This window comes from Carex rostrata, chromosome 29, assembly GCF_964058835.1.
Source record: "Carex rostrata chromosome 29, lpCarRost1.2, whole genome shotgun sequence".
NCBI lineage: Eukaryota > Viridiplantae > Streptophyta > Magnoliopsida > Poales > Cyperaceae > Carex > Carex rostrata.
In genome coordinates this window covers 3,188,406-3,216,062 of record NC_135946.1, presented here as the reverse complement: position 1 = coordinate 3,216,062, position 27,657 = coordinate 3,188,406, and the positions used below count along the sequence as shown (strand labels likewise).

General features: G+C 31.0%; 2 protein-coding genes across 9 annotated transcripts in view; both read left to right on the top strand.

The window, feature by feature from the left end:
- LOC144546455 (putative disease resistance protein RGA4) overlaps window positions 1-19,107 on the top strand; it is a 131,603-nt gene extending 112,496 nt beyond the window's left edge. For 4 of the 7 annotated variants that reach the window (XM_078295003.1, XM_078295001.1, XM_078295007.1 and 1 more), the window contains one exon: window positions 17,608-18,020. The gene's annotated coding sequence lies outside the window, so the exon portion shown is untranslated. Of the gene's footprint in view, window positions 1-17,607; window positions 18,021-18,737 lie in introns of those variants that run through there. The other 3 variants (XM_078295005.1, XM_078295002.1, XM_078295006.1) reach the window with 3 other exon arrangements.
- On the top strand, window positions 5,871-13,989 carry LOC144546457 (disease resistance protein RGA2-like). Of its 2 annotated transcripts, none has more exons than XM_078295013.1 (2): window positions 5,871-6,303; window positions 10,760-13,989. In XM_078295013.1, the coding sequence occupies exons 1-2, from the start codon at window positions 6,013-6,015 to the stop codon at window positions 13,982-13,984; spliced, it is 3,516 nt and encodes a 1,171-aa protein (XP_078151139.1). In that variant the 5' UTR covers window positions 5,871-6,012; the 3' UTR covers window positions 13,985-13,989. The 2 variants fall into 2 exon arrangements, with proteins under 2 accessions (XP_078151139.1, XP_078151138.1); XM_078295012.1 differs by having other exon boundaries at window positions 10,754-13,989.
- Window positions 19,108-27,657: the final 8,550 nt, after the last annotated feature.

Below are 27,657 nucleotides of genomic sequence, written 5' to 3'. Positions count from 1 at the left end.
ATTCTTCAAAGGATTAAATTAATTAGGACTTTAATATTGAAAAAAGGCATACCTACTTTTGATACATCTCTTAATCAATGGATTTCAAAGTCCTTGAGAAAAAAATAAATAAATAAAATAAGGAAAACAGATGAGATGTAAGTGGCAACAAACAATATACAACTCCAGTTGTAAGAGCTTGAAACATTATTGTATATATACCCTAACTAATTTATAAATTTCACTAGTTTAAAAGCAGAGGAAACTGAGCACCCAAGAGAATTAATAACAAAGAAAATCAGAAAAGAAAAAAAGGAGGAAAAATTGGATTCAATCAATACCAGTACAAAAAAGTCAGTAAATACAGAAAGTTTCCCTGATGAAAATATTAATAGTTGGAAAAGAAAAGAAAAACTACCTAACTATTTTTGGCCACAGTCATAGGTGTGCATATTCCCTGCAGTACTGTATGTAGTGCAGTTACCTTCAGTGTTGTAAAAGACATATGTTTAGACCGATTACTCGGGCCATTAGTCGTTGGCAGTGATCAAACCGTTACAGATTTTTTCAACTAATCGATCGATTATTTCAGATTATGGCCGATTAAAAATAACACTTTGAATCTAATTCAACAGGATATGGTACCTCCCTGGATCCAAACTCTATCCAGACAGCTTGTAATCACTGACTAGGCCTGAATCCTCTAAAGTAACTAAAAATTTGTTTCTATTTTTGAAAAAAAATAAAAACTTTAATTTATTTAATAATTATTTTTCAAAAAGAATTCTCAAAATAGAAACAACTTTTTATTAATTAAATTTACTAGATGGATCACAATATTTTCTAGATTACCTAGAAGTGACTTTTGAACCGGGATCAATAACTTAGAATCTGAGCATTTTTATTTTTTTCCAATAGCACATAAAGAAATATATTAATTTTTCTTACAGCCGCGAAAAATCCGGCCTGAAAAATATTGATCCGGGTTATTTGTTGTAGTTTTTCTAATAAATCAAATTATATTGTATTTCATCTATTTTTAAAGAAATATATTCAATATTTCTAATATTTTAATATAAAAAATAAAAAAAATTCGAAATTTCTGTTTTAAAAAAAAAATAATAATAAAATAAAATAAAAACATAACTTTCCAGTTAGTGAATAACCGGTTATATTTCTTGTGTTCGGTTATTATATTTCTTGTGTTCGGTTATTGGATAACCGGACATTTATTCCAAATCCAGTTATTGAATAACCGGATTGGGTAGTTATCGAAATTCAACGTTGCTTGGGTTATTTTTTGTAATTTGATTTAATTTTTGAATATAAATAAAAAAATCGGCTCGTGGTGTGTCTCTTCCCTGCAGCCTACAGTCTCAACTCTCAATTATCAAAGACCAACTTGTATGCCTTTTCAGACTATGTGGCATCATGTGTTTTCAGGATCTACTATGTGGCATATCACGGATTGGTGGTGGTGTCTTGTGTGCATGACCTCTTATACCATAGTATAGGAATTTGTATCCTCGAGCTAACTCATATTTTGAGTTAAAATAACGGCCATCCGATTTAAATTCACACGAATATTAAAGAATTCCTTGTGGATTAAATTGATCCAGATGTAGGCAGTATTTATTCGGATTTTAATCGAATGGTTCTCTGAATTATCTCAAACAGTGCATTAATACAGATTTATATATAGTACAGGACCTTAATCAATATTTTGTGTTCTCACACGAATATTAAAAGGACATAAATATGACAAGGGTATAATGGGAAAAAAATAAGTTAGATGCTATGTAATTGTGGGTTATTAAATCAAAGGATAAATAAAAAAAAAATTAGAGTTGAAGGATGTATTAGATATAATCAAGTGTACAAGTGTACAAGGGCAAATAGAAAACTGAAAAAGTTTTTAGGGGTATATAGAAAATTAACCCTAGAATAAAAGCAAGTTATATATATTTAGATTAAAGCAAATCTACATGATATCACATTCCCACCATTCATACATGACAAATCCTTTCTGTAGCATTCAATTAACATTTGTAACATGAATGAAAGATTAGATGAGAGCAAGTTATACATTAGAATAGTAAATACAAGAACTAGATCAGTTTTGAAGTATAGGTCTACTTATCTATGACTTGAAGAAACTTTCAACAATTTAGAATGAGGATGCTCAATTCTTCTTTTCTACCGAATTATTAAAAAAAAATGATTTGCTCGGACTCAATGAGTCTGATCTAATTTTGACTTAATGAAATGTGACATCCATATTCTCCTTTTGTATTGAATTTAAAAAAAAAAAAATATATATATATATATATAGAGTAAGGCTACGCTACTTCGCGAATTAAACATGTTGTTTTAATTCGCGCTCATATCTCTAGTTTTGAAGTCCAAATAGCCGATCCAAACCGTTAGATGTTTAATCTATATTAAAATGTGCTTGGAGACCAAATGTTACATTTTTTGGAATTTTTTTACTATTTATTAAGATGGTTTGAAAATTGCTGTTTTTATTAAAATTCTGCACCATTAAAAAACAGTGATTTTCAAACCATCTTAATAAATAGTAAAAAAATTCCAAAAAATGTAAAATTTGGTCTCCAAGCACATTTTAATATAGATTAAACATCTAACGGTTTGGATCGGCTATTCGGACTTCAAAACTAGAGATATGAGTGTGAATTAAAACAACATGTTTAATTCGCGAAGTAGCGTAGCCTTACTCTATATATATATATATAGAGTTAGGCTGGGGTGCTATGGATAGCATAGTGGCCTCCCGTGCTACGGCTCAATATTCAAGTTTTCAAAATCCAAACGGTCGATCCGAACCATTCATCTTATTCTCCATATTAATATCTGCTTGGAGACCAAATTTTATAATTTTCTGAATTTTTTTACTATTTATTAAGCCACTTTGAAAATCGCTAATCCAACGGTTTTACTGTTTTGTGCAGCCACCGTTGGATCAACAATTTTGTAAAATACTTAATAAATAGTAAAAAAATTCAGAAAAATGTAAAATTTGGTCTCCAAGCAGATATTAATATGGAGAATAAGATGAACGGTTCGGATCGACTGTTTGGATTTTGAAAACTCAAATATTGAGCCGTAGCATAGAGGCCTCTATGCTATCCATAGCACCCCAGCCTAACTCTCTCTCTCTCTCTCTATATATATATATATATATATATTGAGTCCGATCCAATTATGGTTCGATGAAATGTGGCAGCCATATATACCTTTTATACCGATTTAAAAATAAAAATTTTGGATTAGAACCATTGAGTTTGGTCTTTCTGTATTTGTTGAAAATAAGGTACTCTTTCTAAGTCTGATCAAATTCTCACTTAATAAAATGTGACAGCTATATTCTCATTTTCTACCAATTTAAAAAAACAAATATATCAGGATCATTGAGTACATTTTTCTATATTTATTTGAAACAAGATATTATTTTATATTTCTATATTTGTTTGAAAACAATATTTTTTTTATTTCCGTAACTCTAAATTTAAAAATTTCTATGAATAAAAAATTCTCGCAAAATAGTATCGATGATGATTAGTAGATGAAAATAATTGTCAATAATTCCGCATGTGGTACATTTATTAATGCTTTTTCAGACTGTGTGTCTATGGAGTCCTGCCGCGTGGTGTGTCTCTGCACTGGAGTCTGCAGTGATGCAGTCTCAATTATCAAATACAAAAGAAAAAAAAAAAGTATGCCTTTTCAGTTCATGTGTTTTAGGATCTACTATGGCACATCACGGATTGGTTGTTGTGTGGCTTCTTATACCATAGTATAGGAATTCGAATCCTCGAGCTAACTCATATGTTGAGTTCAGATCACGGCCGTCCAATTTAAATTCACGAATATTAAAGGATTCCTTGTGCTACAGGTGTGGGCAGTATTGACTCGGATTTTAATCAAACAGTCCTTTGAATTAACTCGGATAGTGCATTAATGCAAATTCATTGTATAGGACTTTAATCATTTTTTTCTCTTTGTTCTTCTTTTTTCTTTACAATAATCAGACAAAACTCATTTCTTGTATTCAAGCAACTTAATTACAAATATAATACTTGAAATCCTTTTTTATTTATAATAGTGTATGCTTAGCGTTTAGTAATGATATTTTATTATTCTGAGCCGTAACACTAGATCTAACACAAATTCAGATAGAGAAAATCAAGCACTATTACAATTGGATCTCTTGTAATTTGCAACAAAATTTTTATCTATAACATAAAAAATCAAAAAATCAAAATCAAAATTTCACCCATATCATCAGTTTCCTAAAATGAGAAATATACTATAAGCGGTAATAAGGTCAATAGGCCAGACTCGACCCACCCGTCAACAAATTTAGCGGGTCAAAGCCGTTCTCTACTCGCAAACATTATGACGCGATACGTATTGAAGAATTATATAATTTAGATTTGGACATAAACAATGGTCACACCAGATCTAGACTGATTAAGGACTTGTATATACAACTTGAAATTTGATTCACATATTTAATGACATGGCCTTACTATTTCCAAGAAAACTTTTGAATTAATTCAACAAGTTTGACTGAATTTTTTTTTATTTTTTTTTAGTAAGAGCACACTTTTGTTAAATGTATGGGTGGAAATCGAAGGACCTGCATGGCTGCATGGTGGACTTCTAAGAAATAATTAAGCAGTTTAAATACTTTAACTGCTTGGGAGACCGTATGAGTTTTACTAAAGAGTCAAAATAGTAATAAATGTTTTGTTGATTTACTAAACTTGGATTTATTATCATTTTTTGTTTTGCATTTTCAAAGAGAGCATTTATCTCTTTTTCTTTTTCTTTTACTTATAATATGTATGTCAACCTCTCTGTTGGGGCAGTGAATGAATTATAGAAAGTTTTATTTGTTGTTTACTTACAGACTTCTGAATTGATACGTAAGTTTAACAGGCAAGATTGTAATGAGATCGCTTTGCATCATATTATTTGCTGGTCTCTATCTATAGCTAAGTTTAGATTTATTAGCTTGCTCCAAAATATCACTTTTGTCTGTATTATACTTGCCATGTGATACAAAAAATTATGTAAATCAGTTTCTGAATAAGCATATTATGTATTTTAACAAAGTTGATAGTACCTATTCAGTTAGAATTAAAGAAAATATAAACCAAATTTCTAAATAGATATTTTTTTACTACTAGCAGAATTCTGTTTTTATTACCCATAAAAAAATTTCCTTCCAAGTTGACAGTTGGTTGAGTCTGATTTTTAGATTGACTTAGAAAGGAAAAATCAAAATTAAATACTTCCTAATTGCCACATGATAAACAGCAATCCTTTTATGAAATAATGTATTTATGCTTTTAACGGAAGAGGACACCATGATGCTCACCAAGTAGCAAGAAAGGACACCATGATGTTGATAGCGGGCCCTTGATTTCAATTAGCAACAAAGAAATGCATGTGCGTGTTTGATTAAAGCATACTGCTACTACTCAAATTATTGATGCTCGGGTCCCTCTCTGCTACGCTGCTACTACTCAAATTCAAATTCAAAAAGATGTGTGTCTATGTGATCCGGAGTGTGAGATCCAGTCAGGTATCTAGTAGAGTGAGATCCGGAGCGTTTATGTTAATCTGGTCCAAATCTCAAAAGCCTTCCGTGCATCTAAGACATCATGTATCTGCCGTATCTAAAGGGATTTCTCATGATCAAGAAATTCTTGATTCTCTTTTTCAGAGGAGCAACAAAGTCTCTAACAAAGACCTGGATACAGAAAATCAAGCACTGTTACAAGTGGACCAACCACTAAAGTATTAATTCGTTGCATAAATTAAAACATTTTTCATTATATCTCACCTAATTAACTCCCTCTAGTTCATTCCTAATCGGCTCAATAGTCAATAGACTTCGGTCACCTCTTTTTCTTCTCATAATCTCTCACCTTACTTCCCAATCTCTCTCTCTCTCTCTCCCTTGCCAATTGAAAGAAAAGAAAAAAAACGTAACATTGTACTCCAATGGCAGAGGTGGTGGCAGCAAGGTGCGCGTTGACCATGGCAAAATGGGTGGCATCTCCAATCATCAGCAAGCTCCTCAAAGAGGGCTACTCCTACCTCGAGATGGATGTGGCTGCTCGGATTGACAAGTTGGAAGCTACCATCCTTCCCCAGTTACAGGAGGTGATCGATGCTGCTGAGAAGCACGGCCACAAGAGCAATATGGAGAAGTGGCTGAGACGACTGAAGGATGCCATGTATGAGGCAGAGGATGCGCTCGACTTTTACAAGTCCCGTCTTCTCCAACAAAAGGTACTTTCCTCAACCAGTAGATTAGAGTGTTACTATTAACTTTTTTTTAATATTTTACAAATGGAATATAGTAAAAAATAAAGATAAGCTGCGGTGGGGCTTTAGCAGGTGGGCTTTCAAGAAAATATATATATATAGGGTAAGGCCAAGGTGCTATGGGTTGCATAGAGGGCAACGGTACTACGGCTCAATATTCGAGTTTTTAAAATTCAAACGGTCGATCCGAACCGTTCATCTTGTTCTCCGTATTAATACGTGTTTGGAGACCAAATTTTATATTTTTAAAAAAAAATTTACTATTTTTTTAGATAGGTAGAATATAAAATATCTGAATGGTGCAGAATTTTTTAGATCAACTGATTTTTTATCTATCTAAAAAAATAGTAAAAAATTCTCAAAAAATGTAAAATTTGGTCTCCAAACACATATTAATATGGAGAACAAGATGAACGGTTCGGATCGACCGTTTGGGTTGTGAAAACTGGAATATTGAGCCGTAGCACCGTAGCTCTCTATACAACCCATAACACCTTAGTCTTACCCATATATATAGAGAGAGAGGAGGGATCAAGTTATAACAATTTTTGAGTTACAACAACTATTTTCTACATTTTTAAAGTCCAAATCGTCGATCCAAACTGTTAGATATGATCTCTACAATAAAATGTGCTTGGAGACCAAATTTTATATTTTTTGGAATTTTTTTACTATTTACTAAGATGGGTACAAAAACTAGTCAAATTCAGACCATTGAATTTTGTACCCATCTTAATAAATATTAAAAAAATTTAAAAAAATGTAAAATTTGGTCTCCAAGCATATTTTATTGTAGAGATCACTTCTAACGGTTTGGATCGATGATTTGGACTTTGAAAATGTAAAAAATGGTTGTTATAACTTGTTGTAACTCAAAAATTGTTGTAACTTGATCCCTCCTGATATATATATATATATAGGAGTTGGCTATGGTGCTATCCGTAACATAGAGGGCCTTCTTGCAATAGCTCAATATTTGAGTTTTCAAAATCCTAACGGTCGATCCGAACCGTTCACCATGTCCTGATATATATATATATATATATATATAGGAGTTGGCTATGGTGCTACCTGTAACATAGAGCGCCTTCTTACAATAGCTCAATATTTGAGTTTTCAAAATCCTAACGATCGATCCGAACCGTTCAACATGATCTCTATCACCATGTTTGGTTGTGGCCTAAACGGTGGAATAAGGAGTTTAGGTCTCGTTATTCCACCAAATGTGCCTTCATTGAGACGGACTAAGATGGCATAAGCTGATCTTTAGGCCGGTCTAAATTAAACCACCTCACATAGTGTTTTAATTTTTATTCCACCTCGTGGCCTAACTTGAATGACTATAATAATATTTTATTTGTATATAATTAGTATATTATTATTAGTATATAATTATATAATTAATATCTTATATTGTTAATATATTAAATAATATTATATAATTAATATTTTTTATTAATAATTATTATTAATAAATAATTATATAATTATTATGTTATATTGTTAATATATTAAATAATTATTATATAATATTGTAATATATTATAGTTATTATTAATATTGTGTAATTAGTATCTTATTAACGATATATAACTATATAATTAATATGTTATATTATTAATATATTAAATAATTATTATAATAATATTATAATATTTTATAGTTATTATTAATATATATTAATATTATATAATTAGTATCTTATTATTAATAATTATTATTAATATATAATTATATAATTAATGTCTTATATTGTTAATATATTAAATAATTATTATAATAATATTATAATATATTAATATTATATAAATAATAATTAATATTGTTAATATAGTAAATTATTATTATAATAATATTAAATATATTATAGTTGTTATTGATATATTAATATTATATAATTAGTATCTTATTATTAATAATTATTATTAATGTATAATTATATAATTAATATTTTATATTGTTAGTATATTAAATAATTATTTTAATAAGATTATATAATTAGTATATTTTTATTAATAATTATTATTAATTTATAAATATATAATTAGTATTTTTTATTAATAATTATTATTAATATATTAAATAAATTATATAATAATATATAATATATTACAGTTATTATTAATACATTAATATTATATATTTAGTATCTTATTATAAATAATTAACCAATTTAGGTTTTCAAAACTTTATATCTCCATCAACTCTAAACAAACAAGGAATAGTTTAAGCTATGATTTAATTTTAGGCCTCAACCAAATATGAATAATTTAGACCGGCCTAACTTGAAATAACCAATTTAGGCCTCCTTAGCTTTAGGCCACAACCAAACATGGGGAATATGAATATGTACTTGCAAACCAAATTTTATATTTTTTAGAATTTTATTACTATTTTTTAAGATAGGTAGAAAATCACTCGATCTAAATAGTACATAATTTTTGTATCAAGTGATTTTCTACCTATCTAAAAAAAAGTAAAAAAGTTTTAAAAAATGTAAAATTTGGTTTACAGTATATATTCATATGGCGATCATGTTGAATGACTCGGATCAATCATTAGAATTTTAAAAACTCAAATATTTAGCCGTCGCACGGAGGTCCTCACAGCAATTAGATACACAATTTAGCATAGTCTGCAAACTCGGTCGAGTCAGACCGAAATCGGCTGAATTGGATCAGAATCAGACCAAGCCGAGCCAATTTTTTTACCGAGTTATGCGGTTGGATGAGTTTTGCAGTGAAAATCGCTGAAATCGTACAGGAATTGACCAAGTTTATGTCCGAATTAGATCGATTCTCACGATTTCAGATCGATTTGAAGGACGTGGGCCGATTCTGGCCTTTTTTTCATGGCTAATCGAACTTGAGGGGATTTAAGAAGAAAGATAGTGCAGGTAATTAAACATGGTCTACAAGTGGTTTATTGTTTTGTGTGGAGAATATTGCTTGATTCACACAATGAACCACGTCCTAACGAACTATCTGCAATTAGTTACTAGGTGGACTTTAGCAGCAAAAAAAATTCTCTATTTTCAACCACAAATTTTTCAAATAAATTTCAAGTGTCAGATAGAAAAGGAAATACGGGACATACCATGACGTGACATGATAATTAAACACGCTGTGACTTGGTCACGTGACGTGATTAAATTTTTTTCACATGACGTGGCGTGATGTGACCAAAATAGTGGCAGATGGTCACGTCATGCTAATGGTCACGTCACGTATGATTACCCCGTGATCACTCGTGATGTGACCACATGTGACGTCAATTAGTCACGTCAAACTTTTTTTTTATATTTTAATTTAAATTGTTGAAAGCTCAAAAAAGAAGATATAAAAAAATATGAAAAATTCTAAAAATTCTAAAATGAATAAATAATATTGCAAAGTGTTTATTTTTTATTAGGAATGGCCAGTGGGTATCTAACATTACTTTAAAACTTCAAATTATGTACTAAACTAGAGAAAATAAAATCGGTACTATATGAGTACCAGTATCATTGAACCTACACTAAAAAAAAACCTAAATACTCTTAAGTGTACAAAAAAAGAAACTAGTACTACATGTTTTATACCGTGAAATGGCATGACGTGATGTGTAATATTCGTTCAAATACAGTCATGTCATGCGACACGCGAGTCATGTCACGTTATCGACACACGTAACGTGATGTGACTGATCACATCGTGATTAATTTTTTCTCTAGTGTCAAATATCAAAAGAAAATTTTCGCTATTTCTAACAAACAAAGTTTTAAAATAAACACTCAAGTGTCAGATATGAACTATGACCATCTAATTAACTATATTAGAGTGAGGGTATACATATAAACAATTATAATATCCAATTACACCGAGTTGTTTATTGTAAAACGACAACAATAATACTAATAAATATTGAGCCTTTTACGTGACATTTTTGAATCGGCCAATTTTAAATGTTTATATTTATTATATTAGTGGATTTTTTTTTTTTGTAAGATGTGGGCCATGTGACCCTAACATTCTTTTTTGACTAATTATTATTTTACATTTCTATTTTTCTGATACAAATTTTGGATAAGCACCAAAGAACTTGAGCATTCAACACTTGTGAAATTATATTAGTTGTTGTGCGAGGTGAAACGTAAATTGATTGGGATAAACCCAAAATACTTCACCAAAATTTAACAATGAGGCATAGCAACCGATCTGTCATCACAGTTGTGTCCCAAAAATACTATAAGTCAATACTTGCGTTTCCGATCCAATTCGGTCAAAAAGAAAACAAGCTTCTGTCAAAAAAATCCGAGTTTCCAATCCGATTCGGCCGATTCTAACCATTTCATCCGATTTTGATTCCACGATCAAGTGACCGATTAAGATTTTTCCTTCTTTGAATTGAAGTTTGCTTAATTTTTTTTAATAAGGTGAAGAATCATGGAACCACAGTGAAGAAAATTTCAAACAAGCTCATTAGCAAGTTGAATATCCTATCCACTGAAGAGAAAAACCTAAAACAATGCCTCAACAAACTAGAAAAGATTGCTTTGGAGGCCAAGGATTTTCGTGATTTATTAGAGAGGCAAGTCAAAATCAATCCCAGCAACTCAATTAAAGAACCCATGGTGACAACCTCCATACCTCCCCTACGTATCTTTGGGCGAGACGCCGATTGTGACTATCTATTAAAAGAATTGTTGGAGCCGGTAACTGAACCTGAGTCCAGTCAAGTTAGGAGTTACTCGGTTTATTCTATTGTTGGTGTTGGAGGGGCAGGTAAAACTACCCTTGCGCAGTTATTTTACAACCATGAAAGAGTAACTGCTGAATTTGATCTTAGAATATGGCTTTCTATGACCCGTGGACTTGATCTCTTTCGTCATACACGGATCTTGATAGAAGGTGCCTCGAAAAAAGAGTGCCCGTGTTTAGATAATTTTGATACCCTGCAAGGTTTTCTCATTGATTCAATTAAGTCAAAGAAGATTTTGGTTATGATGGATGATGTTTGGTGGGATGAAACAATGAATGAGCAGAAATGGGAGCAATTTGTTGCTCCTTTGGCAAATGCAAAGAGGGGTAGCCAAATTCTTGTAACAAGCCGTACCGAAAATATGCCATGTACTTTGCTCCCCCGAAAGATTATGCCTCTAAAAAACCTTGAGGAGAATCAATTTTTCTCACTTTTTATGCATCATGCTTTTGGTGATTTAGAACCAAATAGTACTCACTCGCTAGAGTCTCTAGAAAGAATAGGGAAGCAAATTGCCAAGAAGTTAAGCAGATCTCCTTTGGCAGCAAAAGCAGTTGGCAGTCGTCTATTTAAAAATTTGAATGAGTGGTTTTGGAGAGATACCTTGGAAAGAGACATGTTAACCGATACAATGCAATCACTTTTATGGAGTTACCAAAACCTAGATGCACCGATCCAGCGGTGCTTCTCCTATTGTGCCATATTTCCGAAAGGTTATCGGTTTGACAAGAGAGACCTGATTTTGCTCTGGGTAGCTGAAGGTTTTATTCATTCTAGTACAAGGAGGATAGAGGATGTAGGGGATGATTATTTTAAGGAGTTGTTATCTGTCTTTTTCTTTCAAGAAGGAGAATATGGCATCATTGGCATGCATGATTTGTTCCATGATCTAGCTGAAAGAGTTTCCAGGGACGATTGTTTCAAAATAGAAGATGGTAAAGTAAGAGAAATCCCGGTATTTGCTCGCCATTTATCCATTCAGGGTGAAAACTTCAATGAATATATCACGAGTGTTGAAAAACTAAAGAACCTGCGTAGTGTTATCTTTATTTACCCTGTTACGGACGATGTTATAAATTCTTTTCTAAAGAAGATAGAAAAGTTCTCAAAACTTCGGGTACTGGACTTTTGCAAATGCAGCATTGAAAAACTTCCAAACTCTGTGGGAGAATTAGTGCTTTTACGCTACTTGGGTCTTTCTGGAACAGATGTAGCAGAGTTGCCAACATCAGTAGAAAAACTTTACAACTTGCAAACATTAAGGCTGAGTTGGGAGATTACTCATTTACCAAGAGGCCTAAACAAACTTGTGAATTTACGACACTTTGAATGTTTTAGCTCACTTCCTGAAATAGGCAATTTAACCTCACTTCAAAACTTGGACGATTTCAGGGTGAAGAGTGAGATAGGGTTCGAAATTTCACAACTGAAGCATCTAAATGAGATCAGAGGTTCGTTGGAAATTCTTGATTTGAAGAATATAAAAAATAGGGGGGAAGCCACCGAAGCCCATCTGAAGGATAAGAAACATCTTCAGCATCTTTCACTTGATTGGGGTGATGATGATGCTATGGATGGAAACTTGAATGCACACTTAGACGTCCTTGAGGGCCTTGAACCACATTCAAATCTAGAAAAACTAGAAATAGAAGGCTACAAGTCACCAATGCTACCTTCTTGGAAGTTTCAACAAGGATCCCATGATAATTTGATATCTCTGAAACTGAGGAAATGTCCTTCCTTGGAAGTCCTTCCACCTATCGTCACCTTGTTTCCTTGTTTGGGCAAAATAACCATAGAAAAACTCCCCAAGATAACAAAACTCCCTCTGTTTCCATCGAGCCTTAAGGAACTATGTATAAGAGAGTGTGGGTCTCTTGTGTTCATCTATGAGGAAGAACTGCAAAAAGGTGACTATGAAGTGAGGCTTCTGAAGGCAATGCAAGATTGTCAATTTAAATTTATTCTGGAAACCATACCTGATATAAAGTATCCTGCATGGAGAAAATTATTGGAAGAGTGCTCAGAGCTAAGAAGGTTAATGGAATGGAAGAGCCATGGCAAAGTAAAAAATATGAGGGTGCTTGCCATGAATATAAAAAGAGCTGAGATAACCACAGATGGTATCTGGGAGGCACATCTCCAATTAATAAAACTGAGAATGGAGTATATTTATAGCAAGAAAGAGAAGTACCCTTTGATTGTACCACCAGGCCTTGAAAAATTGATGATTTCTTCTTGTTACATTACTGATGAGGCTTTAATGCATTGCCTTGCGCAGCTCACTTGCCTCAAGTCCCTCCGTTTAGATGGCATAAGAACAATCACAACCCTCCCTCCAAAGGAGATCTTATGTCAACTGGCGGTGCTCGATTGCCTAATTATTAATAGTTGTGACTTTTTAATTTCGCTTGGAGGTCTACATGCTCTTGTCTCAATAAAAGAACTACACATATGTAACTGCCCTTGGTTAGAGATTCCAGGAGAAGGAGGCAGGGGCACTCTTCCATCTTCACTGGAAAATGTAGAAATCTTCAACAGTTATTCTATTAGAGACTTTCAAGTTATAGATTTGCAGTCACTTTCTCGTGCAACTTTCAGTGGCTGTGTACAACTAAAATCAATGGAACTGAGAAATCTTTCATCACTAAAATTCCTAGGCATAAGTAACTGTTGTAAGCTCGAAACTATTTACTCAGACATGCCTGATACCTTACAATCCCTCACCTTGTCATGCTGCCCTGCTATTGCATCGCTACCAGTTTTGCCAAAGTCTCTGCAGGATCTAGAAATATCTAATTGCCCTATATTGAGTAAACGATGCCAAGAACCCAATGGGGAGGATTGGCCAAAGATTTCCCATGTCCGGAAGAGACATATATATGAAACCCCTATATATTTGTAACATCGGTACGTTTTCTCGTCATTAATATAACTGCTCTAGAAAAAATCATGTTCATCCCATTCATTTTTTAGTTTTCTGATATCTTTTCCTTAACAGAAACTCGAGTTTTTATCTTTTTGGAGCAAATCTTAGATCGATGGAGTGAATTATAGATGGAGTAACAATTAATTGACTTCACTTTGGTAATTTATCTTAAAGTGTTTATTTTCTGTAGATATTTATTTGCGACAATATAAATTTAGTTTGTTCATATAAATTTATTCTCTAATTTGTAGATTTGCTATTTGCTAGGATCCTCGATTAGTGCTATATGAGGTGGAGATTCACGGGTAACAAGGAATATTGGTCAAAGATTTACTAGTTGTCTTTCTTCAATGCTATTCACGTGCCTGGTAAGCATTTAAATTAATTTTAAATTAAATAAAAGTACAAAAAAATTTATAGTTCTGTAACAATTAATTTTCTTATTGTTACATTTTACCAAATTTTTTATAGATATCCAAACAAATAATTAAATTTCAAAGACTAACCAAAGATGCGTAGGATTTCGAAATCTACCCAAACCACAAAAAAAAAATTTACGGTAATTTAGTCTAAAACCACAAAAAAAAAATATCGGTTTCAATTTTTTTTCATTTTTCAGATTTTCTTTTTATTTAAATAGAAATATTTATAATTTATTTATTTTGTGTATTGAAATATTAGAAATATTTAATATATTCTTTCAAAATAAATGGAATACTATATCATTTGATTTATTAGAAAGACTGCTACAAATAACTAGGATCAACATTTTTCATGCCGGATTTTTAGCAGCTGTAAGAAAAATTAATATATTTCTTTATGTGTTATTGGAAAAAAAAAAATTATTTGGATTCTCAATTATTGATGTCAGTTCAAAAATCACTTCTAAGTAAAACATTTAATTTATAAAAAGTTGTATCTATTTTTGAAAAAAAAAATTGAAGTTATTTAATTATTGTTATTAAAAAGAATTATCAAAATAGATACAACTTTTATAAATTAAATGTACTAGAAGGATCACAATATTTTTTTGTATTACCTAGAAGTGACTTTTAAACCGGGATCAATAACTCAGAATCAAAGCATTTTTATTTTTTTTTCAATAACTCATAAAAAAATTTATATATTAATTTTTCTTACAGCTGCAAAAAAATCCAGCATGAAAAATGTTGATCCGGATTATTTGTAGCACTATTTCTAAAAAATCAAATTATATAGTATATCATCTATTTTTAAAAAAATATATTAAATATATCTAATATTTCAATAAAAAAAATATAATATTTCTATTTAAATAAAAAATATGAAAAATGAAAAAAAAAATTGGTTTTTTTTTTTTATAAACCGCAATTTTTTTTTGCGCTTTTGGACTAAATTACCACAAAAAAAAAATTTCGGTTTGGATAGATTTCAAAATTCTACGCAACTTTGGTTAGTTTTTGACATTTAATTATTTTTTGGATATTTATAAAAAATTCGGGCATGTAACATGCACTAGGTGCTATATATGCAGAGTCCTACTTGGCATCAAGTTTTGTGCACATGTGCCAGAAGCATGAAGTACGTTGGATTCAAGCCGAGGTTGCAAAGCACATGTTGCCCCTTCATCGGCCAACTCACATCCCTGTCAGAAAGATTTTGGACAGGTATAATATTCATAACAATTGAAATTTAAATTCAAATCATAATTTTGTGTTAAACCAAATTTATTTTCAATTTGGTCACGCAAGACAAACACGTGGCGAATTTTCACATACCAATCAAGCCTTCGCATTTGGTTTTGCCACCTGACATGTTTCTGAGGCAGTCATCACAACAAGAATTTGATTAGTCAAATTATGCCTCACATATCTTCGAGGTGACGCCACAACAGCCCGGTCAAGAGGAGGCCATGCGTTAAATATACACAGGATAAGGTTAGATTCAGACTAGAGGCGAAGACAGTATGTAAAAATGCCTACCCCTAATTTTTTTTTTTTTTGGGTCAGGTTATTTTTAATTTGGTCTTGCCTACTTCTGACGCAGAACTTTTGTTATTTCCATCCCAGAGGAGACCTTGTGCGTGATTTTGGACAGGTATAATATATATTCATAACAATTGAAAATTACATTCGAATTATAATTTTGTGTTAGACCAAATTTATTTTTAATTTGGTCACGAAAGACAAACACGCGGCAGTTTTTACGTGCCAACCAAGGCTTCAATTTGTATCATTTTTTTCTATTGATCAAGTTCTCTAAAAACGATGCCACTATTAATTAATTTGGTTTTTTAAGATGCTACGGAAAACCGATCGGTAGCGTGATTGTTCATTTAATTAAGTTTTTTTGAAGATGCTACGGATGCCACTATGTGTTGCAGTTGTTTTTTTTCTTCAATGCTATTCACGTGCCTGGTAAGCATTTAAATTAATTTTAAATTAAATAAAAGTACAAAAAAAATTTACAGTCCTGTAACAATTAATTTTCTTATTGTTACATTTTACCGAATTTTTTTTAAATATCCAAAAAATAATAATTAAATTTCAAAAACTAACCAAAGTTACGCAGGATTTCGAAATCTATCCAAACCGCAAAAAAAATTTGCAGTAATTCAGTCTAATACCGCAAAAAAAAATTGCAGTTTTGGAATTCCGGTTTTTTTCAAAGAAAAAAAAACTACAAAAAAATTTTACGGTTTCAATTTTTTTCATTTTTCAGATTTTCTTTTTATTTAAATAGAAATATTTATAATTTATTTATTTTGTGTATTAAAATATTAGAAATATTTAATATATTATTTGAAAATAGATGGAATACTATATCATTTGATTTATTAGAAAGACTGCTACAAATAACTCGGATCAACATTTTTCATGCCGGATTTTTTGCAGCTGTAAGAAAAATTAATATATTTCTTTATGTGTTATTGGAAAAAAAAAGTTTGGATTCTCAGTTATTGATCCCAATTCAAAAATCACTTCTAAGTAAATATAAAAAATATTGTCATCCATCTAGTACATTTAATTTATAAAAAGTTGTATCTATTTTGAAAGAAAAATAAAAATTTAGTTATTTAATTATTGTTATTAAAAAGAATTCTCAAAATAGATACAAATCTTTATAAATTAAATATACTAGAAGGATCGCAATATTTTATGTATTACCTAGAAGTGACTTTTAAACTGGGATCAATAACTCCGAATCCAAGCATTTTTATTTTTTTCCAATAACTCATAAAGAAATTTATATATTAATTTTTCTTACAGCCGCAAAAAAATTCGGCATGAAAAATGTTGATCCGGTTTATTTGTAGCAGTATTTCTAATAAATCAAATTATATAGTATTTCATTTATTTTCAAATAAATATATCTAATATTTCAGTACAAAAAAAATAAATTTTAAATATTTCTATTTAAATAAAAAATATGAAAAATGAAAAAAAAAATTGGCTTTTTTTTTATAAAATGCAATTTTTTTTGCGGTTTTAGACTGAATTACCACAAAAAAAATTTGCGGTTTGGATAAATTTCAAAATTCTACGCAACTTTGGTTAGTTTTTGACATTTAATTATTTTTTGGATATTTATAAAAAATTCGGGCATGTAACATGCTCTAGGTGCTATATATACAGAGTCTTGCTTGGCATCAAGTTTTGTGCACATTCGCCAGAAGCATGAAGTACGCTGGATTCGAGGCAAGGTTGCAAAGCACATGTTGCCCCTTCATCGGCCAACTCACATCCCTGTCAGAAAGATTTTGGACAGGTATAATATTCATAACAATTGAAATTTAAATTCAAATTATAATTTTGTGTTAAACCAAATTTATTTTCAATTTGGTCACGCAAGACAAACACGTGGCGAATTTTCACATACCAATCAAGCCTTCGCATTTGGTTTTGCCACCTGACATGTATCTGAGGCAGTCATCACAACAGGAATTTGATTAGTCAAATTATGCCTCACAGATCTTCAAGGTGACGCCACAACAGCCCGGTCAAGAGGAGGCCATTTTTTTTTTTGGGTCAGGTTATTTTTTGGTCTTGCCTATCTCTGGAAAATGGTCTTGCCTACTCTTGACGTAGAATTTTTTTTATTTCCATCCCAGAGGAGACCCTGTGCGTGATTTTGGACAGGTATAATATTCATAACAATTGAAAATTAAATTCGAATCATAATTTTGTGTTAAACCAAATTTATTGTCAATTTGGTCACGAAAGATAAACATGCGGCAGTTTTTACGTGCCAATTAAGCCTTCAATTTGTATCATTTTTTTCTATTGATCAAGTTCTCTAAAAACGATGCCACTATTAATTAGTTTGGTTTTTTAAGATGCTACAGAAAACCGATCGGTAGCGTGATTGTTCATTTAATTAAGTTTTTTTGAAGATGCTACGGATGCCACTATGTGTTGCTTTTCACACTACAAGAATGAGACACTTTTCGCGAGGATAAAAAAGTGACTTTTTGCGACGGACTACTCTCATTTTTTGTTTTTTTTCTTTTTGCGACAGACGACCGTCGTAAATGCGCTTTTTCCCTCACAAAAAATATCTACTTTGTTGCAGTGTCAACACTTTTTCTATGTCGTAGGAAATTGGTTCTCCTGACGTATGTATTATGTCAATTTTGATACTAACTTTATAGATGCATCTGACTTTAATATTTCTCCAATTATCTCAGTAACACTCTCTCCTCTTTAATTTTTCTCCGATTTTCACCTGAATTTTTTGATTGATTTTTCAGCAAGAACAACCATACGGACATGTAGCAGATGATACTGAGAGAAATAATGGATAAATAATTACTTGCTTCACATTCACTGGCAACAAATAGGCTCGTGACAGCGTGATTTCCTTCCTCGATGATGTTTCGCAACTGAACTTATAGTTATACAGCATGTGTGTATACAAGCTGAAAACCAGTTATTCGATGATGTTATATGCCCCAATTTGTTTTGTTTTGTTTTGTTTTTATGCAAATGGTATTATTGTTTTATATAAATATGATGTTTTCTTTAATGTTTTGTGGTTGTTGTTAATGTGAGTGCCGTTATTAAAAGTCACTGATGTGAGCTAAATTGATAATTTGGGGACCTTTGAATAAACCAGTTGATTTTAATAATGATAAAATGTACCCTGTATTTTAATTATTTTTTTTTTTGTCAGCCATCTGACAATGGGACCCTGCTTTAATTTTATAGGATCGAAGCCCATCTATCTAAGGCACACTGTTGTTCCTTTCTAATATAAAATTGGGCCCAACTAACTAATCTTCGTGCGTTTATGTGGGCCTGGATATTTAGTATTTTGTTGGGCCTACTATTATTATTTATACATTTTCTATTTAATTGGAGTATGACCTGATATTTAGTGGATTAGCAAGTACCAATTTATGATCTATGAAAGCAATTATTTCGTCATTAATTACCATCTGAAATGTTCTTTTTCTTACAAACTTGATGAAAGCAATTATTTTTTGTTAGAAATGCAAAAATAAAATAATAATATTGTTTAATATCAAGTAAACCACAATTTTTTGTTTTGTGAGTTAAATGAATTTTCCATATTATATTACAAATTTCAACATATTTTAATACTATTTTAAAAAATAAAACTATACTACATAAATTTTTCAGATTGTTGTTCCATATTTCCGTATAGAACCATTGAAATATTACAACAGATGATGGGTTCGGTAGAAGAACCAAACAGTATGGACTTTGTAGGTGGTAGTGTGGTTCTGCATCGTCTCAAAACTAGAAATGTGTTTTAGAATTAGAATGAATGAGACACTTGATAATTTTCGAAAGCTAGATCTATAGAGAAACCTTTGTTTTCAAATAAACTAATTAATACAGTTTTTATATTTTGCATGTTTTTGCATAATTTCTTTTATTTTTATTTTTTTTGCAACTACGGACAGATTTAAATATTGATCTCCTTTTTTGAATAAAAAGGCAAATTTCCGGACATCAAACTATAAATATTATAAACAACTTTTTTTATGTAGATAAAAGAGAAGAATTATTGTTGAAAATAATCAAACATAGAAGTACCTATCATTTTAATTTGATATAACAAGGTTCAAAATGGAGGACACGAACAATTATGACTAAAAAGTAAAACAATAAAAATTATGGAAGAACTGATCACCTGCGAATAGTAACAGTGTTCTTATGAGACAAGAATCAAAATCACCTTTCTTCACAGATTCACTCGATGTATCACGAACACAAGACTACTTTAGTATTATCTCTACTTATATATGACTTTATACTCTAAATATAGAAACCATTTTCAATTCATTTTTGACGAACTTTTGATAAAAAAAATAGTATAGCCAACTTTTAGCGGGTGGAAAATAGCAATTATTTCCAAACTTAATTTGTCATACAAAAAATATAAAATTGGGCATGACCCCAGACGCCAGATTGCTCTAATTTTTGTCCAATTCTATCTTATCTATTGACTTACCCAAATAAAGATTACCGAAATCAAAAAATGCATGTACGTAAGACAACAATACCTCTTATTTTATTCCAAAAATGGCATATACAAAGTCCTGTCATTTAATTTATTCCAAAAATGACATATACAAAGACCTGTCATTTTATTACAACAATACCTGACATATTCCAAAAGATTCATTTGAAGTTAATGTATATATTGTTGATTACCAATTTAATGTCACAAGATCTTGATCTGAATCCACATTATTTGGATCTAAATATCAAATATGTTATCTTTTTTCTCTCCGAGAATGCACTCCATTTCTTAAAACAATGGAGGTATCCTTTCAAGTGATATAATTTAATATTTAATTTAAATATTAGTATATTGTTATATTTTTTTTTCTGAGAAAAGCAAAGAAATAGAAGTATATCATAGAAAAAAAAATTAGGGTGAGACATGATCGATTCTACAATTTTTCTAATATTAAATATAATGATTTTACAAAATATATAGAAAGAACCATATTTAAAAAAAAATGAAGTCAGGAAGGGCAAGTTTCATCTTCCGACACTAATATTTTTCAATATTTTGAAGTCGTCGTGAAATATGCATGATATATACCAACCAAAATAATAGAAGCAACAACTAATCACAAAATTTATGAGGCACGTAGAAGACAACAAATGCATGATTTATTTGTTAGGTTAGGCTTCCCAATTAGATGACTCCATTCTACTTTATAAACCCTAATCATTAATGCAATCGCTTACATAAAATTTTACTAATAGAGCTCAAGTGCATATAATATATGCAACTAAATATTAATTAATAATAAATAATATTATTTTCCAAGAAAGACTAAATTTTCTTGTGATATTGGAGTAAATCAAAAACAGCATAGAGTTGTTTGAAATGGCATAAAACAGTAAGCATTAGTTTAGTTTGTATTGTCCAAATTATTCAATTATAGAAAAATCCGAGTTCTTGGTATTTTTACAGTTGAGGTAATGTTTTGACAAAGCTGATATCTACAGGAACAATTGCTATCGTAATTTAATTGCCAAAACTTCATCCCATTTGGTTGTCATGTCATTTCTATTTTCATCATCTAATTTTGGATACTCCATCAATATCTTTTGTACTCTCTTGGTTATTTCAATGAACTGGTATTGAGTTAATATGTATTTTAAAAAGTGAACAAAATTTCACCCAATTACTAATCACAACAAAAATAGCTGGTTAATAATTTATCTACAATTCATAATGAAACTACTATTTTTCCATCATATCACTACAGAAGAAAGTTTTGTAACTACAAATTCTCATACAAAAGTAAAAGGGATATATACATGACATTATTAATATATAAGTCAGTTCGTCAAAATTCTATGAAATATTAAACAATGAATAATTTACATTTTTGGAAAATAGAAATGCATGCAATCCAAATAATTATAAATTGACATCCTGCCTATATATCTCTCACGCTTGATTTATTGTCACATCTATATATAGCTTGATGCGACAGAGTGGGCACTTGTTGTTCCTGCTGAGCCACAACACGATGCAATTTCTGTGAAAGAGTTGATCGCAAGGCAGCTTTGTTATCTCTGCCTCATCTTGCGTAACCATCTCGTTCATACAGATCACACATTCTTTCACATCATCATCCAAAAAAAGGACACAAGTCACGAACTCGAGCGTATGTTGGGCTGCAGGAGGGCCACCACTCTGAATTACTCTGTTAGTGTTAGGGATCAACATACGAAAGTGGTTCTGTATGATAAACAATCAGAACCTCAGCCTCATCTGATGGCTCTGGTTGCACTCTATCAACATACGAAAGTGGAGTTGGATCACCATACCGATAACCCTGCAAAACTGACATGCGGGCACGATCTTTCCATGTAAGTATGTTGGCCCTAGGCTGCCAATTTTGAAATGATTAAATATTGAGTGCATTATAAAGAGAACAGGTGATCCTTTCCTTATATGAAATCTCAATTTTGAAATGTAATTTTACTGTACATTTTTTAGGGGTCATTTTCACCTGTAGCGTACATATACAAAAATAAAGATCAAATTATATGCAAATGAATAAATATTTTCGCGTGCCATTTTTTTTAGGTGAATTTGATCCAACAATTGATCTAACCAACATGATCTCAATATTATTAAGTAATATTACCTATATTGTTGAGAGTGTATATATATTCTCGATTATTGTTCGGCTCAATAGACCTGTTAATAAAGAGTAATGAAAATTAGGATGCAAAGGGTACGAGAATTAATTAAGTTCAGAACAGATGAAATTTTTATTTACCAAGGAGTTTAGAACAAATGAAATTTTACAAATGTAGATGTAATTACTAGTATTTCTTTTTAATTTCATGCACTCAGCCTTTCCAGTGCTTATTTTCGAATATTCAGCTCTATTAAATAACTTTCTTTGTAAAGAATTGATTATTTAGTAAATTAGGAAACACTATCAGAAGCGTTATTTCATTTTGGAAGGGAAAAATAACTTTTTTTATTAACATTTTTTAATTCTCTCAGCTCTCAAAATTATTAAAGATGCACGTCTTTATATTTAATAAAACACAAGTTGTTATCTAATTTTGTAAATTTCCATATATACTCTTGTTCTGTAAATGGATTAAAACCGATAGATGTGGATCATTTTTGTTTATATGTACGGAAATATATACACATCTCTATTATTTCCAACTCGTAGAATTCTAAAATAGACTAGCTAGGCTATATATTTAGCACATTAAAATGTTGTTACTAAACAATTTCTTTCTAAAAATATGAAAACGATAAACTATTGTATGAAAATATTAATTATTCCTTCGGAGAACAAACTTTTGGTATGGAAATAAATCTGTTGTCACTATTCCAATTGTTTCTTCAAACTTTTTCATGCGTGGATCTGAATGAAGGAAATTTTTCGTACACAAATCTCAACGAGGATCAACGTGGATCTGAATAACAGTTCTTGTTATTTCCAAGGAATAAAAAACAGATTTATTTCCTTTTTTGTATAGTGGAAAAGAAAATGCTCTTACCGTGGGGTGAATTATCTAGATTCTTCCTATTGTTCTACCGACTTTACTAATGCTTCATCTAGAGTTTACATGGAATATTCTACTATTTTCTTTGTTACCGTCAATATAAGTTGGTTGGGTAATTTCATGAATAATCTAGAAAGTGAATTTTGGGCCTTGGCCCATATTATGATCAATAAAACACCCATATTATGATAAATACAAGAGTTTACATCATGTGTTTCAGTTTGACCCATAAAATATTATGATAAATAAAAGACATAGCAATATAATAACCAACTTCGTGGTGAACTATTTGTTGCTCTGAGTTATTTTTTTTTTCCTCTTAAGAATTTGTCACAAAATTAGGCGTACGTGGAGCAACGTAACTTAATTATTATTACAAAATATTTGCTGGGGCTCGTATATTCTTTATGTATAGAAATCAACAAAGTAGAATGGTTGAAATAATTGAACTTAACAAGTAATTATATCCCATTAAAAGCAATTTGCCTTTTCCATATGCAATTGGCACGCATAATTAGAAAAAAAAAAGAATATAAAAACGAAAAGCTTTGGAAAATAAAGCAATGAACGGTCAATAATCCCTGCAATTAAATTAATGTGCTCACACTAGCGGTCACAATTTCATAGGTGACCTTTCGAATGGGCAATATTAATTATTATTCTATAAATCAACATCCTATTTAAAAACAAAATGATTGTGCGGTAGATCATAAATAATTTTAATCTCTAATCTAATCTAGTCTAATATAATATAATCTAATATATATACACTCTATGTGGAAGATAAATTGGTTGAATTTAAACGAACAAACGCCTCAAAAGATGTCCAGGATTCAATTCCTCTCGATCTTTTCCAATAAACAGAGAAAATATATCGTCCTTAATTGAAACCCACTCATATTCTTCATCTTTTCCAAAGAGTAATAATATTTATTGCTAGCTTCAATTTTTCCAATGCAGCGCTGCACAGATCACAATAAAATAATTTAATGTATTATTAATGATCCATAGTATAGTCAATAATAAGTGTTTCCAAATTAATTTATTCTGATCAATTACATATTCATTAGAGGAACATTTGTAAACGTTTTTACATTATGAAAAATCTTACTTTTAGCTAGTGCTATATATATTTATGACTAATCACTTTCAGTTTTGAATTTTGTCAGGTTGGAGGTGTTAAAATGGTTGATAAAAATATAATTATAGTTTAATTTCATCATTTAGTGTAATTCAACGTGTTATGTTCAATTCCAGTAATAATTTTATAATTGGGAATTACAAATATTGTCTAGTGATAATATACAATAAAATATACAATGAAGCTGGAGATTTGACTTGTCATTAATAAAAAAATAAAAAATTGTGAGTTCCACAGCATTCAACCATAAATATAATAAATGCATCAGGTTATAAAAAGGCCAAAGCCCTTGCTGCACACTTCACAGTTAAGTTCCAAAAAAATTCTGAGATTCGAGAAAAATCCCTTTTGCTGCACACTTCACACTTCGAGCATCGTTTCTCCTTTGTGCTTTATCTAGTTCTCCATATTTGTGTTTCCTTATGACACCGTTGAGACTCTCATATGTAAGATTTCATCTCAGAATCTTTAGCCTTTTGAAAGAATTTCAGTTATTTTTTTCTGATTTCTGTTCTGATTTGTTAGATTGTCACCTTCATGGCTCGTAAATGTTTCTCTGTTCTTTTCTGAATTTTATATCAGATATCATCGTACAAATTTTATATTATATATCCTCGTACGACATAGATATACCAGACTGTGCAATTTTCTAAGAAAAAGATGTTCAGCGCAAGGGTCAATAAAGCAATGTAGAAGTCTTGTATATTATTATAGTCTGAAAGAATTTAGTTTACGTACAAATTAGGAATCTGAAAGAAAGGTGAAATGTTATTAACTGGTACAACATCATAGTCTTGTATATTACATTTTTATTTCTTCTATATTTATACTAAGACAATTTAATTTTTTAATTTCTTTTGATTGTTCTGAGTTTCTTATATGTAATACCTTGTTTCAGGTTGAAGTGAATAAAGTTCAGGAGCTCATGAGCTATTATTGTTAGAGTGATAAAAGAAAAACATGAAGGATTTATCATATCGCACACAAGTAAGTTGGAATTTGTTTCTCTAATATATATTATAAGCTCTATGTACATTGGCATGTTGAACTTCCTTGAGATATAGGTTTTTGGATTTAAAGATGAACTTTGCATGGTGAACTAGCTCTTTAGCCATTTGCTATAGGTTTAGGATTTTTGATTGAAAGTGTTTTTTAAATTATTCATAGCACTATTTTCTTACTACCAAGCGTATGTGTTTTGCGAATGTTAGGTATGGCTCGTATTAGAGGTGCCGCTCGAAGAGGAGGTGATGAAGCCGATGCAACCGAAACAGGAGGAGATTTTGGTGAAGATGGTGGAGGAGGAGGTGCTGAGGATGGTGAAGGTAAGATTTTATCTACTATAGTCTTTATGGTATCATTTATGCTATAATCGTTAGTTTTTATTATCAAACCAGGAGGTGCTACTGAAAAAAGATTCTATTCACAGTATTGATTCAACGAAGCTGCATGGTGGGGGTGGGGATGATGAAGAAGATTCTATCCACAGTATTGATCAAGCGAAGCTGTGTGGTAGAGGTGGGGATGATGAAGAAGATTCTATCCACAATATTGAACAAACAGAGCTGCGTGGTGGGGGTGGGGATGATAAAGAAGATTCTATCCACAATATTGATCAAACAGAGCAAACTGTTCCGCTACAGGAGGCACCATGGCTCCGTTTCCGACGGCCTCCAGTTCGCATTGCTGATTTGAGGATATTAGTTTCTTTTAAATTGTGGATCAGAAATGCGAACTTGAGGCTGTCGAAAATGGAGCCATGGTGCCTCCTGTGGCAGAACAGTTTGCTCCGTTTGATCAATATTGTGGATAGAATTTTCTTCATCATCGCCACCTCCACCACACAGCTTCGTTTGATCAATACTGTGGATAGAATTCTTCATTATCTCCACCCCCACCATGCAGCTCCGTTGGATCAATACTGTGGATAGAATCTTCTTTAGTAGCACCTCCTGTTTTGATGATAAAAACTAAAGATTATAGCATAAATGATACTATAAAGACTATAGTAGATAAAATCTCACCTTCACCATCCTCAGCACCTCCTCCTCCTCCTCCACCATCTTCACCAAAATCTCCTCCTGTTTGAACGAGATGGTTATGCAAGATGACGCAGAGATTACAAAGCTGCCTTGCGACAAACTCTTTCACAGAAATTCGATCGTGTTGTGGCTCAGCAGGAACAACACGTGCTCACTCTGTCGTTTCAAGCTCCCTATAAATGTCACAATAAATCAAGCGTGAGAGATAGTTAGGATGTCAATTTATAATTATTTGGATTGCATGCATTTCTATTTTCCAAAAATGTAAATTATGCATGGTTTAATATTTCATAGAATTTTGACGAACTGACTTATTATATATTAATAATGTCATGTATCCCTTTTACTTTTGTATGAGAATTTGTAGTTACAAAACTGTGTTCTGTAGTGATATGATGGAAAATTATTAGTAGTATATTAATTATAATTTATGACCTTTTTGATGGTGGAATGTTTGATAATTTTTATTTTCAACTTATAGTTTTATGAAAAAATTTCGGTTTTAAAATATAACAAAAAATGTACACATTTCTTGCTGCTTTTTTTATTTTATTTTATTTTCAAATATGATCGTTCGTTGTTGCAAGTATAATGAACCCAATATTAAATATGTTTTGATATGATGTTATGATTGTATTTCTTCCTGAATTAAACTATCCGAGATTTGTAAATAATAATATTCCTTACTATTTCATACACGAAACAAAACAAAAAAACAATATACTATATGCTTCCGCTCAGTGGGGACCTGAAATTTTAAAATTGGGTATGAAGTAGTATAAATATATTGGTCTGCTTCAAAAAATTAGATTGCCTATCCTCATTCTCGAAATTTTTAAAAATACCATACCCTAAAAAATAAGATGAAGAGTCTATTCACTTTTTTCTCATGTTCAATTCAACCTTGCCTCAAAAGGACATCTCCATTTTAAAAGAAGGGGTATATTTATCTAT